Raw genomic sequence first — 20,649 nt, 5'->3', positions numbered from 1 at the left:
TCCAATCAAATATTTTTTTTTATTTTATGCTTTTTGATGAAATTGCATCAAATCGATAATTCAACAACAAGAATGGCAAGCAGCCATTGTTGCTGTTGTCACTGTTGCCATTGTTGCTGTAAGCTAACGCGAGTGTATTCGAATGAGGTAGAAAAAAGTGCTATTTAAGGAAAGTTCTTGGAAGGAGATTGTAAGGCGTGTTATGCCTGCTTGATGGCCATGTTGCTATTTTGAACTACTAACTAACTGTGGCGTTGAGTGCTTCTAGCCATTGGGCTTGCTTCCGCCGATTTATACGAGTCAGAGCCTTCCTTTGTGTGATCTTGAGATCCGTTAGGCTAGATTATTACATTCTGTTTTAAGTTCATCGTTATCTGTTTTGAACTATGCTAGAAATGTTGGCTTGTGCAAGCCCACGTGGGGCCATCTGTAAAAATATATTTGATTGAAAAAAAGGTTCTTTAAACCCTTCTTCTGACTTTTTGTTATCATTAAAACCTGGAGATAATTCCTCATACAGTCTTTTAGAGCTAGTTAGATTATACTAAAGAGAACGAGACTGTATAATCCTTCGATCTACGATGAGTGTTATCTGACTCTTATTAATTCTTAGGATTGTGTCAATTACAGATTGTGATTTCTGATCCGCTGCTAGAGTTACCTCCTACTTGTTTCAACTGTGTTGTTTCAACATGTGTTTATTATTCACGTTTGAACAAATATTAACGTTTCAATTTATTCATTATCACTTGAACGCTTAAATTTAGGAACGTTCATTTTAAAGATGATGTTATTAATAACATCTGCAAAATATTCTTACCAAAATTAAGATTCGATTAATCAACAATTTGCATAAAATGACGCAAAGAAGAAAAATGGAAAACACCAACTTTTACTGTTTACAGAAGGAAATCGGAGGTGACTTCAGGCAGTCCTGTGTCAACAGCTTCCACAATTTTAACTTTAAAAATTTAATTTAATTCATACTTAATAATATATGTCACCTTTCAGAAGATTCCTTTGTTGACGTTAGAAACATCTACAGTTCATTCTTTCCACTTTTAAGTCCTGTTACTTTGCTATATTGCATAGCCTGTCAAATTAACAGCCATGCTCAGAGCTGTTGCCAGTCTTGCGGCGGAAAACCTTTAATTTGCAATTTTTTTTTTTTTTTTTTTAATCCAAAGGGTTAGCTCAGAAGTACTATGGTGGCGTTAGTCTAGAAATGGCGTTTTACGTCTAATCACTAAAAGCGTTGAATTACTTTTCCAATTGTTGCCACCAAATATTATCGCCCTGTATTATATTTAAAGAAATTAAATAATGAAGAATCTGCATGCACGTATGTATGTTTCTCTCACTGTGAAAAAAAACGATACCTAGAGCCATCCAATTTTGAATAGCGTATTCCTCCATCCGTATATGGACAGCTTGGAGATCGACTTTTGAATTTCGAATTTGTTTTATTATATTTCACATGTTGTAAAATTTTGATAAAAAAGCTCAACGAATTTTTGATAAAAAAACTCAATGATTTCAAAAGCAAGCAGTAGCAACACTATGAGAAATAAAACATTTTTGTCTCCAGCGTGCGTAACGGTTTACTAGGAAATTCTAAAGATATGCTGTTTTTAAATATTTTTAGCCTAAAAGGTCTTTAGCCCAAATGCTCTCGTAACGTGTATGGGAATGAAAAAACGCCCCTTTAGGAGTAATATAAAATCTGAAAGGCCTTCAGATTTTCTTCACTGCCCCTTTTTTGGCCATACTACCAATTTTAAGACTAGCTTAATTTGTTGTATAAGAATTTTAATGAATCTTTCAAACTATAAAAGTTCATTGACTACAAAATGATAAACTGAACCGCATAAAATAACATGCACACTTCCTAATAATTTATACCTCTATTTTACTTTTAATAATATGGCTGACTGATATGAAACGTAAGTACTTGCACCCTTAAAGCAATTCATAAAAATACATTTCTAAAGCAAATATTGAGTTCCTTTCGCCGCGTATTCTAGTTGTGTCTTACAATACACGCGTGGCTGACATATAATGTTCCTACTTATCTAACGTTCGACTAAAACAACAGGTGTCAAAATGGAGTGCTTAGTCACCATACTATTATCTCAGGATTAAACAAAAAAAGTGTTGACAAAGGAACAGATAAAAACAATAGAACAGAGGAACACTAGGCATTTAAAAAGTGCATTTATCATGAAACAAGTCTAAAAACCCGAGACAACGGCCTCAAATGTATAGCGATCCTTGCATTTCAGTCTTTTAAAATTAAAACAAAAAGTTCATTTATAAAATTTAATTTGTTAACTTGCTAAAATAAAATACACCTTAAATAACACACACTCAACAAAACATTAATTAATTTATGAAGTTAATTTATACAATGAAATCAAAAATGTAAAAATTGTATTGTTACAAAATACGGATTAGATAAAGTCAGTATGAATTTGGTACTGTTTTCAAAATGACGGATATATGATAGAAGAATTCGCAGTCGTAAGATATAAGTTGAATATCAATATTTTCTGTGAGCGGCAAAATTTATTAATGGAATTATTGTATTCTAAGAAACATTTGCATATTGTTATGTATTCATTACTAAATAAGCATTTGACGACTTTTTATGAACTCATATCTCTTTCTCTGTTGATTTTCTGTTAAAAGTCTTAAAATCATTTCTGAGAATGAGGAATTTTTAAAGGATTCAGAATTCTTAATAATAAGAAAAAAATAAAAATATAACCAGATCAAATTAGACGTTCTTAAATTTGCTGTTTTTCAATCTCAAAACAGATTTTTTTTTTATTTATTTATTTATTTTTTTTTCTTATCTCAAAGTAGACATTCTTCGATTAGCTATTTTTCAAATCCTTTAAGGAAGAATATTTAAAACCAAACATACATTTTTCCGATGAAAATTTTTTTCAAAAGATCAATGTCCTTTGTTGATTGTTCATTTGTTGGTTGTTTATTAAAATTTGAAAAAATAAAATACTCCCTTTTTGTGGTATCAGCAACAAACAATGAGTTAATGTTGTATTATTAGTATTTTTTCAATATTACTTACGCGATGAAGCACGACGAAAACACACAAAAAGTAAGAGAAAAAAAAGAAAGAGAAAAGAAAGAAAAAGAAAGAAAATCGGCTTACAAATGTTATCCATGTGTTCTTCCTTCTTAAGGATATCAGTGCCTCTTGATGCTCCTAAATATTGTTAGGATTATGTAATCGCTTTTAAATTTGTTTCAAAAATGAGTATGTCTAATTTGTCTCCTGGAATGATTCTCAACAAATAATTCCATTACATTTTGCGCATTTAATCTACTATTCTAAATAAATTATTTGTTATATTTGAGCATTATGTAAGTGTATTTCACGCAAAGAAAAAGTATATAACTAATCTTCCTTATTTTAGTTTGTAATTTTGACTTCCTGCGATTGCTAATGAACGAAATATTAATGTTAGCTTCAATATTAGAGAAACACCGTTAAGTTATCATTTGTTTAAAAATATAAACTCATGATGCAAGGTCAAATTACTTGAACCGAATTGATTAACTTGTTATTTCCTATGTGAATAAGCGGGAAGTATCATAGACTGTGAAGAGAGTACCTAATATAGATATAAAAGACTACAAACAAGAGCATAAGCTTATAACATATTTCTACTGCATGAATTATTGAAATAACTAGGGATTAAAATAAGGAAACTTTGAGTAATATATTTATTATTTTTATTTTGTAATAATTTTGACGTTAGAAAAGTTCCCTGATGGCCCACTTTTAAGGCAAATAGCACATTCTTTCCCCTGGTGTTTTTTTAAACAGAAATATGTTAAAACTACTAGTTAACTCATTAAAACTTGAGAGTCTTAACTATTAATTAATGCCGTTAAGGCTGAGATCAGTTACATTAGTTACCTCAATGTAGAATTTAAATTGTGTTTTCTTCAGTCTAATATTATGCTCTGTATCTCTAATCGCAATATTTTTTTTTTGTTTTTTTTTTGTTTGTTTTTTGTTCCCTGGGAGTATGAAAAATTTAGATATTTGATATTCTGAGACAGTGGTTCTCAACCTGTTGTACCTATTGGCGTAATTAGAGTCGTAGAATCGAAACATGGAAAAACATTGGTATGTCATATCAGAAAAATTCCGAATTTGTGTCAAAATACTTTATATACATCTTAAATCGCTTATACACATCTTAAATCACGCTTTCGAGACATGAAAAACGCTAGTTGAATTTCGTCAATCGGCTCAGTTAGAACGGGAGATATTGAACTGTCGCCCCCCCCTTTTTTTGTGCAATGTACAAGCATAGAGTGACAACCTATTTGTTGCCCCAACGTATTTGTTGTATCCTTTTCCTTTCCATTCAGTCGCGCACATAAATAAATATAAATGTAATATAATAAAATGTAAATACTATTTGTTCCTTTTCTTCTTCTCCATAATGTAAGCGACAAAATTTGTTTCCCTTCGATTAATAAGGATATGTGATCCGTTCAACGTTGCCTAAAAATATATGTTAATGAAAAGCCAGAATATTAGTTCCTAAATAAAATAGTTTTTAACATGCATTATTTTTTAAACTTCCGAATATTGATTGCAAATAAATATTAATAATAATGTTACTTTTAATAAAATAATATAATTTTCAAAATAAGAGAAGAATGTCTTTTCATCGGAGTCTTTATGTGAAAGAAGTTCTTACATTTGAAGAACTGTCTTGTATCTAAGCACGAAACAGTAATACGGACTTAATGATAGCTTAACAAATGAGGCAAGACTAGAGTTACCATGAAACAAAGTATAAAAGTATCATTCTTGAATTAGTTTTCCGAGTAGAAGATACATTATATTTTATTTTTTCTCGAACCGGTTGAGAGCTGGTATTGAAATACTTCTTAAAAGTATGACATTAGTATATCCAAGATGAAGGGATTGATGTTAGCAACATTAGGCTACTGGTTGGTAAAATGATCTTATCTGGAATTTCTTGTTCAAGGCCATCCCCTCATAGAAGCTGTGAATAGAATCCTTGTTGTGCTGTTTTAGTGAATTATATAAATGTAAGAAAATTACTGTGTCACGTTTTGCGTGATGTAATAATCATTTAATATGGAGGGGACTGTTCGACCATCTTTGATGCCAACTTCAACAATAGTGTAACAAAAAATGTGAGGCCAAAGAAAAAATGCACTCTTTTTTTTTGGTTAAATTAGTTTAAGAGATAATAGTTTTTCAATTAAAAGAGAACACTTTCTTAATAATCTAAAAAAGCGTATTCAAATTATATTTTCACGGGTACGATGTTTTTTAGGTGGGCGTTGCATTAATTAACATCAAGGGGCTAAAAATTTGGTCCGATACATCCGATGCTTCACTGTAAGAAAAAGAGATTATCTCCCCAAACATTTTTTAAATTTCCGGATGAATTACAATAGAATTAATTAGCTCTTTCTTGATTCTATGGCAGGTAGTGCATTATCATAGCTACATATTAATCAAAAGAAATTGATAACAACTCTAATAAAAATAGATTAAGTGGGAATACAATAATTTATTAAGTATAATTATTCAATTTGTATTTCGTTCTCTTTCACTATACATTAATAATTTTACGCGATAAATTAGCATAAAAATTACGTTTCAGATCATTCCCCCCCCAATACATACTTTTCTTTAAACCACACATTTATTACCTATAAGTAATCATTTTCATGAAACAGCATAATCTCCTGACAACATAATCCTGCGTGTCCCAGGTTTTTCAAGGACTAAGTGTCACACCTGCCTTAAATTGCCTTTCTAAGGCACAAACCAAAAAAAAAGGGGAGGAAGGTGAAGACTAAAGAATAGTAACGGTGATTTTTGCTGTTATAACAGACTAAACTTGGATGACTTTTAAGTAATTTTTCATTTAAAACTCTATAAGGTATTTTCTCTCTCCTTCCAGCACGCCTTCGTCGTGTAAGGGTAGCACACTCGGCTCGCATTCGAGAATTCAAGGTTCGAATCCCGGCACTGCACATTTTTCATATTTCCTGCATCAAAATAGCCTAATGACACTACAATTCTAGACAACATTACGAAAAACACAACAAGATTTCTGTCAACGGTATCCATAATATTCGATTCTGGACAGGACCAATTATAGTTATTCAAATACAGTACCAATTATAGCTATAGAGGGACTGGACCAAAATGCCACCAAACGGTCGCCAAGTTTAGCGACTTTTGGCAATTTCTCGTTTGGCGACAAAAGTTAGTAGCCCAAAACATTGCTAGCTTGGCGATATCTCGCCAATTTAGCGAGATAGTCATTTACTTAATCTTAAGTAGACGTGCCCCTGTAATCTTATTTTTCCAGCAGAGCTTCGATTCTTTCAAGCATTTCATGTTGCATTATGCAAAAGGTACTACAAGTTTGCTAAAATTATTTACTTATTTACAAAATTCATAACGATATGTTAAAACCATGGAACAATGGTTTTCCTAATGAAAAGAAGACGAACAGTGTCGGATCATCTTCTGTTTTTTGGAAAATTTAAAAGGATATGATTGAAATTTACACCCTTTTGCAAAGTACGCCGTTAAAAAAAAATTGCCATTTTGGTTAATCAGTACCTCGTGGAGAAAAAAAGGTTATATATATATATATAATCAAATGCTGTATATTTCCCTTTTAACAAAATTCATTGCAACTAAATTTGCTTATGTTGAAGTTTTCGCGGAGCCACAGTTTTTTAGCAACTTTTTAGCGTGCGTACTAAAATTTATCTTCTAATTTCCTTAATTTTGCAGCACAATGCGCAAAATTTTTGACCACATAGGTCTTTTATCATTTGTTTTTTCTACTTTACTTTAAATTATATATATATATTTGTAATAAGAAAATTCCATAGTCAAGAATACACTTAAAATTCTAACTGTATGTTCTTTTCATTTTTAATGGCGATGTTCTCTTATTTGAAAGTACGTGGAATTAAATCCACAGCCCCGTAGTCAAGTTGTTTTTCCCGCCTTTTCTACACGTACAGTTATAGAATGTTCTGGAAATATTTAAAGCGAACTGGATTGGCTGATGAGGCTGACGTCATTTCTTGGAAGCTCCGCCTTTCCAGAGGATTTAAAAGGACTCACAAAAGGAATATCGGGGCTTTTTCTTAAATGTCACGATGCAGTAAACTTCATACAAAATATTATTAGTAGTTCTTTTTTATTTACTCCGGATATCTGATTTTGTAGCTGCTATTTCTCCTGACCAATAATAAATGGATCCTGTTTTTTAAACTTATCGTCTGATAATTTAAGCCACGACTACATTTATGATTCTTCAACAATCTATTTATTCCTGACAAAAGCTGCTGCATCACATATATATATATATATCTGTGTGTGTATGTCTCTACATAATTCCTTGTACCAATGCAGCATTTACTTTCTTCTGATAGGCAACAATTTTTTAGAACTTCAGAGAGACGCATAGAAACTTCAGACAAGGCAAACATTTCCTTCGTTAAAAACAACAACAACAACAAAAAACAACTATACTCAGTAAAATCCAACCTCCTTGTTGGTAAAGTCGTTTTAATGGCAATTGGAGGAATGCTTTCATTTTAATTCCTTTGTCAGGCCATTCTTCGAACTTCAGCTCACTAGTAATATAGAGAACACCTGCCTTGAAGCATTTCCTCCCTCCTCTGTTTTCTACTACATTATACGTTTGATAGGCAGTTAAGGTTATTGTTTGATTAATGCCCTATTGGAATAAAGGCTAAATTATATTTGTGCGCCTTGACTTTCTTGGCTTATGTAGTGTAAAAAAATACAGTATTTTATTTCCTGCGGATATTCTTTGTAATCAAAACTAAAAAAAAAAAAAAAAAAAAAAATTGAACTTTATAGTACTCGCTCTTGATTTCGAATTCGTATACCGAATTTTCCTTTTGGGAATTGGTTTTCGGTGAACAACATTTTATTTTTTAAATACAAACTTTATTTTACATGTCTAAGCCAATACAGATACTGAAAATTACGTCTAAAATAAAACTAGTCGAATTTCCCTGATATTTTAACCTCTAACAATAGTCGACTATAATTTTGGGGTTCCATTTTCCCTTATAATACGTTTGCGCATGTATCCTTCTAGAAATGTACTTATGCTCGTCATTTACGATTTCTTTGGGAAATCGAAGACAAGCTACATATCGTGCTGCATAGATTTCCCAGAAGCTTCTTATAATTTTCTGCCTTACGATTTTAATAAAAAAATCCTCACGTTTTGAAAGAAATTTCCATACATCGAACTAAGTTTACGTTTAAATTCAGGATCACTCATTAGTCATTAGTTTCCTAAACTAATAAAAGATGCTTACTTTCGTTTTCGGTGAGTCTCTTTTTAGAAAATGAGAATACTGTCCTTTTCGATTCCTTGCCTTCATGAAAAATTTCACTAAACATAGTTTTAAGGAGAAACAGCTAGTAAACTACACTTTGTGAGGACATTATAGTGACTTAAATTGCGTTTTCAATCCTTAAGTTTTTTTATTTCCTTTTTAGGTAGAATGTTTCAAATATTATTTCTCTTGTTCGCTTTTAGCCTATTCATATTAAAAAGTTATTTTATGTATCCAAATTGTAATCCAAAGAATAAAGCTATAGCTTTCAGATCTCCATAATTATGCGATGAAAATTTAAAAAAATTTTACAATTAAATATGATTCTTTCACACGTGCAGCTAATGAATGACATTGATGGATAGTTATTTCTCTTAAAAAGCAAAACAGCTTTTAAGAATTTTTTAAGTTGTCCTGGAATAGTTTCAATACTTCAGTTGTTACCAAACCTGCTGTAATGTTATTTACATTATTACAATATGCCAAATCATTCCCGTTTGAAAAATACGAATTTTAAAATAAACTCTTGCTAGCTCTGATAAAAACTACGTACTTTTTCATCTTAAACAGACTGACTCGAGACAATGTATTTTGAAGTTAAAAAAAGACAACCAAACTGGCCTCTGATATAGAATAATATGCTTAATGGGAAGTTCTGGGAAAAACTGCCTATTATAAATTGTAACATGAGGACTTTTAAATTGTTATAAACTAGCTGCGTTGTTTATAACAATTTAAACTTCTTAAAGCAGAGTTTCTTAAGCTGTGGGTCGCCAGAAATTTAGCAATTTTGATATTTCTTTTAACTTATTATAATAATTACAAAATATTTTTACATAATGTATCTGAAAATAGATAAAGATAATATAGATAATATAGAAAAAGGAAAATCGAAAACGTTTCGACACAGTTTTTTTATAATAGAAACTTCATTTTACTTTAAAAATTAAAGTCAATGACCTAAAGCTGCAATACTATATTACAGTACAAGTGAAGAAACTGATAGTTTCACTCACGCGTGTCAGATTTGTGCAATACTTATGGGGTCTCACAAAATTTTCGTAAATATTAGGGAATCCTCATACCAAAAGGTTTAAGAAACCCTGTCTTAAAGGAAAGAATGTTTTGAGTTTTCTGTTTATTGAAGTTCCATGGTAGATAATGGTTCGGGTGGTGAATTTAATCTGGCGACTTCACTTTTCCACCCGTGCAACACATTCCTGGTGTTTCATTCTTAAATTCAGGGGCTCTGCAATACATGCATAATTTATCCATCTTTCCAACGATCACACTTGGATGACGATTGTAGTCATAATTAGCAATGGAACGCACCAAGATTTAAATCGGGGTGGAGTGTTCGTCTGGATCGAGCCGTTGTTTACTTGAACGTTCTCCAATCCTCCTTCTTTTTGCTCATCTGTTTCAAATGAATGGGCTTAAGCGGCTAAGCTTATCCCGTTGCTTCCCGGCTTGCTTCCCGTTGCTTATATGTTTCAGACGAATACAGGGCCTGAGTATGCATACTCGAACGTTTCTCCAGTTTTGCTTACCCCTGTTTGTCTGTTTCAGACGAACGAACTTGAGCAATATGTTTTCCAGTCTCGCTTTCCGTTTGTTTCTGAAGCTCATGAGGCCTTTTCCTTTTTGCGCTTAAGATGTAGACCCAGCAACTGATTTCCGTTTTGGTGGCATAATACAGAAAAAGTAATGTTTTGTGACGACTATTACAATTCACTTTCAGAAAACAAAAATGCGCGTGATGCAATAGTCCGCATATTAATGCGTGAAAACTTAAATATTTTACCCTTTGCCGAACCGTAGCACACATTAAATATTTTAATTTGGGCAATGGCAAAACATTTCTCTTAAACAGCCAAATTCATTTATTAAATTCGAGACGGATTAATTATAATTGCGCTTTCCCAAGAAGCAACACAATTTTTTTATTTCGCCGAGTTTTCTGATTAAATTTCAAACATATATCTTACGCTTTGGAGAAAGGCAATGCAAAGCTTTTAAATCGCTGAGTCTTTAATCTTAAGTTCGTTAAATTAACGTAAAATCTATGCATATGAAGAGTGTGGACCCCATGGGGTGGTTTTTGAGAAATCTTACGTAGACATTGACCTTCCTCGTGTGTTGGAGATCGAATGTGCCAAGTTTCATAAAGATCGGAATTAAAATAACAAACAAATATTGATTTTTATACATAGAGATAGATTATAAAATGCATGAACAATTGCACTACAAACTAAAACTCTTTTAAGGAATCCTTATGAACATTGAAAGCCTAGAATCAATTTAAATGGACGGGAAGACAGATTTCTTAAAAAAGAATAATAATTTAATGCTTTAAAGGATTTATTTCTTAATCATACAATCTAAATAATAACAGCTTTATTTCGTTAAAATATTTGGTTATTGAATAGTGCATCTGTACAGTTTCTCTTTGATGATGCAATGAAAATAATTATAAAATGACTATCTTTCTTTATAGGCACCTGTTCCAAGTGCACCATCAGAATTACCTTGTGATCCCCTTCTCAATAATGAACAACCCATGGGCATGAGCAGTCCTCCACCAAAATATTACCAACCAGTTGTAATGAACATGAACACTGCTGTGCGTGTCTTGCCTACCAACTCTGTTCAACAGCACAAAGTGCGACCAGTCTTTTGTACGTTTTCAACTGCAGAACCAGTCTAAGTAGAAGGATGAATACCAGGGTTTTAAACTGAGCAGCCACACATGCTCACCATGTCATGTTCCTAAACACCAAGTGCCTTTTATCACTTATATGTTGAAGGAGCAGGCTTTTATAATGAAATCTGATTTCAGCTTCCCTCCCTGTGATTGATATCCATTGCCATTTATATTTTAGTGTAGTCAATTTTTGTTTTTTGTTACATTAAGGGCTTTTTAAAGGAAACAGTAAGAAACAATCCAAATACTGCAAACATTTCAGCTCTGTATTTGATATAAATATATTTATTAGCTGCATATAAAATACAAATACGATCATTTTAAAACTATCTTCAATACAGGACTGAACATTGAGTTCATATTTAAAAATATTAATGTGTACAGTTCAGAGTTATTTTGAGTAGTATTTCCTCATACTAGATGGAAATAATATTACAATTAGATTATTTAATCATGTCAATCTAATATAAAACAAAATAATGTGAAAAAAATGATCTATTAAATAACTTAGAACAACTTTATTTATTAAAAAAAAGTGCATTTTAAGACAAAAATAACTGTATTAAAACTATTTCCTCTGTCTAATTAGTGTATTTTTCCTACAAGATTGTCATTAAAATATCATATATATGTTTGTCAATTTATGAAAAGAAAATTTAGCCTCTCATTTTTTAAACATTTATATGTTCTTATAGAGGAAAACTAAAATGAATCTTTATAAATTGCTTGAGTTTTGTTTCACATTTTCCTTTGCAGAAAATTAGCGATTGAAATCTGTCTTCTTATCTATGCATGTAAATGAAAATATAAGAATATAAAAATATTGTAAATATAAGAAATAACCTTATTAACATGCATGTCTCTCCCTGGCATACTTTCCTTCTAAATTTTTCAGCATATGATTTGGAAATTTCTGATTTATGGTAACAACATAAAATGTATGCCCAAAGTATTTCTTCAAGTAAAAAGAATGCCGTTGAAACTAAGAAATCCTTTGAAATAAAGAATATAATAATATTAGTGCATCTACAATATGCTTTTTATTGTGCTATGTTAATCGTTTAAGACTTCAGAAATACTATAAATTGTGTATATTTCTGTTCCCTGTTTTTCAAGTGATAAAAATTAGTAGGAAAAAGGGGAAATATGTGAGTAAATACGGTATGTAAAAATATTTTTTACTGTTAAAATAAATAAATTATTAGTCTGTTTTAATGGCATTCATGGTTCTATTTAATTCAGAAAGCCACTATACTGTTGTACAAAATCAGTTTTGTGATCTTTTATCAAGAGATTTCATAATTTGTCAGATTCTCCATATATATTTTACACCAATGCATTTTTAGACTTCTGTTACATCTCAGGGTAGCATTGGTTTCAAAAGAATACAGCATCAACTCATATAAATAATTGAAATATTACATTATGTTTTGAAATTTTGTTATAATTGAAAATCTCTCATTTTCCCATCAACTACAATCAAATTTCTTATCAGACACTATAATTTTCAACAATTATCATATTCATATCATTATTATATCAAATAGCTGACAACAAAAGTGATTATTTATATATATTTAACTTTTACTATCATGTAACCATTATCAATGTAATACTTAGTTAAAACACTACAAGTTATCTTTGAAATTTATGCTTATCTATTTCTAGAATGAAATCAGACATTCTAAAACATTTGGCGAAAGGGTTAGAAAATGAACAAGTTAGCGAGATCATTTAAAAACTAAAGAGCTTTTAAAAAATTACCATATTTTATCTGATTTCATAAAACTAATAAAAAAATTCTCAGGTTTTAGAAATCTTTCAGTTACATATTTTTCCATAAGTTTTAATAGACTCCACGGTTCACACTCACAAATTTAAAAACTTGGATTGAAATTTAAATAGAGACAGAAAAAATTTAGTTTTCATCATATAATATAGCAATACAAATAATACAAAACTTTTAATTCCTTAAATATTTTTTATTTAATTGTAATAAGAATTTTCATTCTACTTAGCTCCCTCCTGATTTATTTTTTGAGGTACTTTCATTTTTTTCCAATATTCTTCATATATTTTATGACAAATTTCTAATTTGACTTCTTTTATCAGTTCTAATTTAGGTTTTCATGCACAGCAATTCTGAATTAGAGATCTATTAATTGCCTGTTTTGCCATAAATCCATTTTTCATAGTTTCTAGTTTAAGTAAGTTTGAGACAATTGTTTTTATAATAAATGCTGGCCAAAGAGTGAGGTAAGATAGCCTGGTTATAAAAGTACAAATCTCATATTTAGAATTTTTTAATGTCATCTGTTTAGATGACATAAAAAATACCAACACTTAAGGATGGTTTCGTATGAAAGATCTAAATTTTAATTTAAATGAAATGGATCTCCACTTATCATGTAGAAGATCTTTCAGAAAAACTGCATCATTAAACAGAAAATTGAGAATGGCGATTTAGCATGATGTACCAGTACTAGGTCAAGAAAATTGAGACTGACAATAATTCCATTATAATTTAGAGGAAATCTATTTCTAATTTAAATAAAAAGTTCAAGAAATTTTAAACAATCCCTTTTAAACCTGCTTTCACTGTCACCGAGTAGTGTAGTATTTAATAACAACCTTCCAATTACATTTTATTCAGAGGTTTATAATTTATTGCATTTCTTGGATCAATTAGAACCATCTTTCACAAAGCAATGACTTCTTTAATGAAAAAAAATTAATACTATATTTATAGTGATGAATTAATTGAATTACATCAAATGAAGAAGTACAATCCAAAATCTTCAGACTTAAATTTAATATTCAGGTAGTTAATATTACGTATTTCCAGCGTCATTCTGACTAGAGGGCGCTGCGTTCGTCCTATAGTCAGTGGCAGGCAGGATACTAAAGGTGTAAGACGTGGAAGGCAGAGATGCCTAATAATATATCTCTAATTGATTAAAATTTTCGTATATTTTCTTGTAAATAAATGTTGTTATTGTTAACAAAACCTCTTATTATCTCTTGGATGCACCTTTAGTCTCACAGAACCATTAGATGCAAAAGTTAATTTTCTTCAGCACTTTTCCTAAAAACAGCAACATATGTTCAGTTTCTTTGGTGATCACAACTGCAAATATTTTCTGCACCATTCACTTTGTCCATTTTTAATTGATACTGAAAATAAAGAACTAATGCATGCATTGCTCAATTTTGATTTATTACACTGCCGTAGAATAACCAACTTGTTTGTGCTAATTTTGGAGATTGTATGCTTTCCAATATCTACAACATCTTGAACTTTTTTAATCTTTTATTACTACGAGAAAAATAATAAGAGCTATCTTTTATATTTTTAAATTTGATGCTAGTATAAAGTGACCACACGTCCTGGGACAGTCCCGCTTTTTGGAGGACTGCCCCGCGTCCCGCTGATTTTTAAAAATGTCCGGCTTTTTAAAAAACATCTGCATTTCTTATTTTAAATGTACTATAAAAATATATTACCTATTATTTATTAATTATTGTAATAACTATAAAGAAATAAAAAATGCATAAATAAAAAAACACATAAAATGCATGCAGAGTAAACTAAATTAGGCGATGTAACGAGTTAGATTTACTCGGTGGTGTTCGATCATTGTCGTTACATCTCGTCAAGGAATATGTATTGTTAACGGAGGAACAGCTAGCATTAGCTGAAGGGCTATTTGCTTTCCACACCATATACTACAATCAGTTTCAGATCAATTGATTGTATGTCGCAAATGATCAAAACATTGTACGACAAAAAATTTGCATGTGCAAAGACAAAAACCGAAGAAATTATTTGTAATGTTTTTTTACTATATTCGTTTTCACAACTGCAGAAAGAATTAGTTAAATGCACATTTATATCCATATATTATGATGCTTCCAACCACAAACATTTAAAATTATTTCCCACAGTTAGACTTTTTGATCTAGAAACAGGAATTAAAATTAGAATATTAGATTTTATTTCATTGCCGGGTGAGATTTCACAAATAATTTTTGATTCAATAAGTACTATTATAAAAAAATAATTTGAACAATAAAATTATTGCCTATTGTGAGGATAAGACTAACGAAAATTTTGGTAGAAAATCTAGAAAGAGGCATCAATAGCGTTTTTACGAAACTTAACGAACATTTGAACCAAAAAAATATTGGAGTAGCTTGTGCAGCGCACATCCTACACAATACTATTCAAATAGCATCCGACTTATTTCCAGTGGATCTTGAAAATATTATTGCAAAAATTTATTTGTATTTTTATATATACATTGTGTGTGTTGAAAGTTTGAAGGATTTATGTGAAAGCGCAGAAATCAAATATAAAAGAATTGGGTCACATTAAAAAAGGAGATTTTATGGGAATATGTGAAGAAATCTTTTTAATATATTAGTAACCATTTTCCAGAAAATAATATTTGCAAAAATGATCTTTTTGATAAGGTGTCTTTGGTAAAAAGATATGTTACTGAAGAAAAAATTAAATGTTGGTTGTCTGCAAATGTGGAAACAGACAAAAAAATGGACAGAGTTATTTCTCTATTTTAATCAGAATAATATTCCTTATGGAAATATTTTGAAAATTGTAGAACACGCGCTCTCCCTTCCCGGAACAAATGCAACAACAGGACGTGTTTTTTCTAGTATCAATAAAATATGGACAATTGAAAAAACACAGGTGAACATTTTAACTTTAAAATCTGTATTAAGGGTAAAATATAATTTTATCAATTCATGTGAGAAATTTCACGACATTTTTATAAATGATCCGAATCTATTGCAAAGTATTCATTCGGATAAAAAATATGACCATGGAAGAAGATCATAATTTTTTTAAATAAAATTTTAAATTAATTAAAAAGCATAATATACAAATTAGTTTTTTACAAATATTTTTATAGCTACAAATAGTTAATAATAAATATATTTTTGTATATTTATAGACAAGTATATGAATGTATACAATAAAATATATTCTTTTTTAAATTACGGTCTGCTTTCATAACTAAATTAAAATTTTCATTTCATTCCATTTGTCCCGCTTTGTCTCAATGAAAATGTGGTCACTTTATGCTAGCACCTTGACTGAAACAAATAATACAAATGAATAGCAAATCCATTCCACGGTAATTACTGATGGTATCGGGTTGTCCGGAAAATAATGCAGGTTTTTGCAATTGTTTATCTTTCCTGTACGCTTTTAGTAATAAAAATATTTTGAATTATAATGGTTTATATATCATTTTGAAGCTCTATTTTCACTCTACATTTCTATAATAATCATTTTGTTTCAAAATTATTTACTAGGTGTTTTTGTTTAGATGTCAAAACGGGATTTTCTGCAAATTTACTTTTATAAGTTAGGCCACAGCACAGCACAAACGGCTCAAAATGTCAATGAAGTATGGGGCGAGAAAAGTTTTAATGAATCTACAATTCAATGGTGGTACCAAAAGTTTCATTGTGGAGAATTTGACCTGCAAGATCAAGAGCATCGTGGGCACTCTTCAGCTGTTGATGACAACAATTTGAAGACTTTCGCTTGGCGTAAGCAAAACAGCAATTTCTGATAACTTGAATCATGTAGGACAGTCAAAGAAGCTTGATGAGTGGGTGCCTCACGAATTGAGCGAAAATTAAAAAAAAAATTGCCATTTTGAAGTGTCGTCTGCTTGTCTTCTTTGCAACAAAAATGACCCTTTTCTTGATCGAATTGTTACATGCGATGAAAATTGAATTCTCTATAATAACCGTTTGGCTCAATGGTTGAACCACGGTCGTACACCATAACACTTTCCAAAGCCAAATTTGCACCAAAAGAAAATTATGGTGGCTGTTTGGTGGTCTGTAGCCAGTCTCATCCACCACAGCTTTCTAAATCTTTGCAAAATGATTACAGCAGATAAGTACTGCCAACAAATCAACAAAATGCACCAAAAATTGCAATGCATGTGCCCGGCATTGGTCAACAGAAAAGGGCCAGTTCTTCACCACAACAATGCTTGGCAGCACGTCGTGCAACTGACCCTACAGAAATTGAACGAATTGGGATACGAGACTCTCCCTCTTCCCCCATATTCGCCTGACCTCTCGGTGACCGACTACCACTTTTTCAAACATCTGTATATTATTCTGCAGAAAAAATACTTCAGAAACCAAGACGATGCCCAAAACGCCTTTAAAAACTTTATCGCATCCAGAACTCTAGAATTTTACTCTACCAGCATAAATAAACTTATATCTCGTTGGCAAAAATGCATTGATTCGGCTGGTGCTTATTTTGATGAATAAAATTGTTTTTGAGTTGAGTTATGATACTTTAAAGATATAGGTTAAAAACCTGCATTATTTTCCGGACAACCTAATATATCTTTTAGCAGTGACTGCAGCCCATTCTTAGTACCCAATATAAAGGTAGACTACTTCCAAAGGCAGTGATATTATTTATTGTGATTTTTTTATGTGAAAAGATCTTTTATAGCCCTTCTGAAGTACCATTTTTAACACAAACAGTGCCAAGTAAAACATCTAGAACCGTCAAGGTTTTGAATATCAAAACATCTAACAACAGCAGCTAGAACTTGTGATACAGATATATGTGTACTTTCATCTATTATCATTAAAAACTTTACTTCATCTATTATCATTAAAAACTGCATACTTTTTAATGATAGGCTAAGATATTGTTTATAAGATACACTTTAGTTGCCTTCATCTGAATTTGTTTTGCAACACTGCTACCATGAAATGCTTTTTTTACATCCCTCTACAAGATAACATAAATATGTATTTAATTTAGTGTCTCATATTTATTTTGAAGGTACTGAGTATTTTTATTACATAAATATCGATACAAAAATGGAAATCAAACAACCAAAAAATAAGATCTCTAAACTCAGAGTAAACTCCAAATGTAAACAGATGCACATAAAATCTCCATTACAATTATACATGTGATAACATAGTTACTTTGATAGCTCCTTTCCATAGGCCTTTATTATAATGATAAATGATTTGGCATCCAACTGATGTTACAAACTCAAGACAGTAACTTAGTAACACAGTCAAAGTTCCAAGAAATATTCTGGTTAGCTACAGTTCCTAAAATGTTTTCTCCATTTTGATAGCAGCTTTACATGTAAGACAGAGATGCACTTTGAAACTGCTTCCATTAGAGTTTTGATTGTGGCTATATGAATTATTGAAAGTGTCAAAAACTGGCTTTCACAGTCATTCAAAAATGAACATCCAGTAGTTACTGAACCATGCATTTTCAGCAGACATTAAAAATACATGGTCTCTCATTTAAATAGACTGATGATTCTTATTTGCAGTCCACTTATGTTACTTTGCTTACATCTGAATGTGCTGCACTCATAAAGGCAGATCTTTTTCATATTATTTTAGGCAATAATTACAGTAAGAGTGAAATATATCATTTAATTAATTAATTTAGATGTTTATCATTATTTTAGTGCAGTACAAAGTCCGAGATTCAGAAATTTCGGGATTCTGGCAATTTCTGAATTTTAGGTCATCAGGACACCACATGACTTCTTGTATGGCTTATTGAATTAGACATATTTTTTGCTACACCTCATTTAAACTTATTTCCTCGAATTATTCTACTTTTAATTAACTAACCTCTCAAGGCAGATTGAAAATGAAATCAAAAATTCAAATTTTTAAATTATATACTTTGGTAAATTTTTCTCATATGAGAGTCAAACCTCTTCGCATTTTATTTTTTTATAACAAGTATAAAACTTTCCCAAATATACGTACAGGAATCCGGAGACTGAATTAAAACAAAATTTCATTATTTGTTGAAAATGAAATTTTTTTTCTATAATTTGACTGCGTCAAAACATGAATATTTTCAGCCTTTCTATAACTTGAAGTATATGACAACAATCAACGATTGCAAAAATAAAGGCTGAGTAAGGATTTTTAAGCCAGGTAAGGGGTGGGTGTGTAGATACACACACACACATATGCTTGGTTCTGCTGATTGCAACAAAAAGGGGAGGTGTGCACATAGATGTTACAGCAGACTCATATACAAAATTTCAACATTCTATGGCTAACTGTTTTCGAGTTATGCAATATACATACATACTTATGTCTTGAAAAAAATCAGTTTTGAATCTAATTTAAATCCATTTTGGAAAAAGTCCTTTATTTTGTTCATACATGCAGACATCATGGAAAAAAATCATCCAGATGCCTTCAGCAATGCTTGAAATGGATATATCTGCGTGAAATTTTTCGTGGTTACATTACTTCCTTTATTTGGTTCAAGGAATTGAAAAAAAAAAAAAAAAAAAAAAAAAAAAGAGATATATATATATATAGAGTGAGAGAGATAGAGAAGGAAACTCATAGCTGGGAAAATAAACTTTCTCAGAACATAAAGGCATCATTTCTGAAAATTATGAGGAATACAAGGAATTTCCTGCGATTTTGTCATTAAGTTTAGCTACAACGATAAAAATTAAGGATTAATTTATAGAAAATGACCCAGATTTTGATAGAAGATCAAAAACAAGATGAAGCATTTATATATGCATCTTCTATTAACAAGAACTAGTCTTTGAAGGAAAATGTAAATGACATAATTGAAATTAAATAAAAAATTCAGAACATTCATCTTTGATGGAAGAGGGAGCTAGAATACACATTCTAACATAAATATCTATTAGTATAAAAAATTAAGCAAAATTAAATCCTTTTCATGTTTCATTTAATATTTCATTTTTTAGGAACACAATCTTAGTTTTAACTTTATTTGTTGTAGATATTATTGTATACATATATTAAGAACAAGAGATATATTTATGTGTACATGTACTTATTTTCTGCTAAAATATATAGAAGATACATCTGTGTGTGTGCATATATAAATTTGATATATATGTATAATACACTTTTATATTTGGTGAATATTATTACAATTCAGTAATTTGATAAATTATGCAAAGCTTGCACTATGAGACTACGAGCAGATTTTTACAAAGGAATTCTAAGGGTTGTTTACATTACAAATTTTGAAAAAAATCAAAATGTACTATTATCTATCCCAGTCTATCTCTTTGTACATGGAATGCATTTTCCTTGATTACATTTGGTTGCTGGGGATCAAGTTTTCATGCTTGCAAACTATATATTATATACATATTTTCAATGGCAGGTACTAGCCGTCATAGGCGTTGGCCACTACTAAGGTCAGAAGCGGTGGCCACTTTATAATGAAGCCTCCTAATAGGTGGGCCTCTATTGCCTCCTATGAAAGGACAGACAATTTATATCCATGCTTGGGTTCGAATCCCAAACAGCCCGGGATTCGAATCCGAGCTATTGGGTACAGCAGTCACAGTCACTAACCACTTTCCTGTCTGAGTGGCTGCAAACTGTATACATATTCTTAAAATTTTACCCAAATAATAATAAAGTTTATTACTTGCAACCATTATTCTTGGGAAAAT

General features: G+C 30.8%; 1 protein-coding gene across 2 annotated transcripts in view; it reads left to right on the top strand.

Annotated features, from left to right (window-relative positions):
• The window catches only part of LOC118189056 (uncharacterized), a 293,031-nt gene extending 280,682 nt beyond the window's left edge, over positions 1-12,349 (top strand). For both annotated transcript variants that reach the window (XM_085825859.1, XM_085825858.1), the window contains exon 3: positions 10,928-12,349. In XM_085825859.1, coding sequence (XP_085681985.1) covers positions 10,928-11,137 — 210 coding nt within the window. In that variant the 3' untranslated portion in view covers positions 11,138-12,349. The remainder of the gene's footprint in view (positions 1-10,927) is intronic.
• The last annotated feature ends 8,300 nt before the right edge of the window (positions 12,350-20,649 follow it).

The sequence above is a fragment of the Stegodyphus dumicola genome, chromosome 10 (assembly GCF_044657685.1).
Source record: "Stegodyphus dumicola isolate Sdum_Otavi_A_Nest chromosome 10, ASM4465768v1".
Lineage (NCBI taxonomy): Eukaryota > Metazoa > Arthropoda > Arachnida > Araneae > Eresidae > Stegodyphus > Stegodyphus dumicola.
The sequence above is the reverse complement of the archived record's forward strand: the minus strand, read 5'-3'. Positions and strand labels throughout refer to the sequence as shown.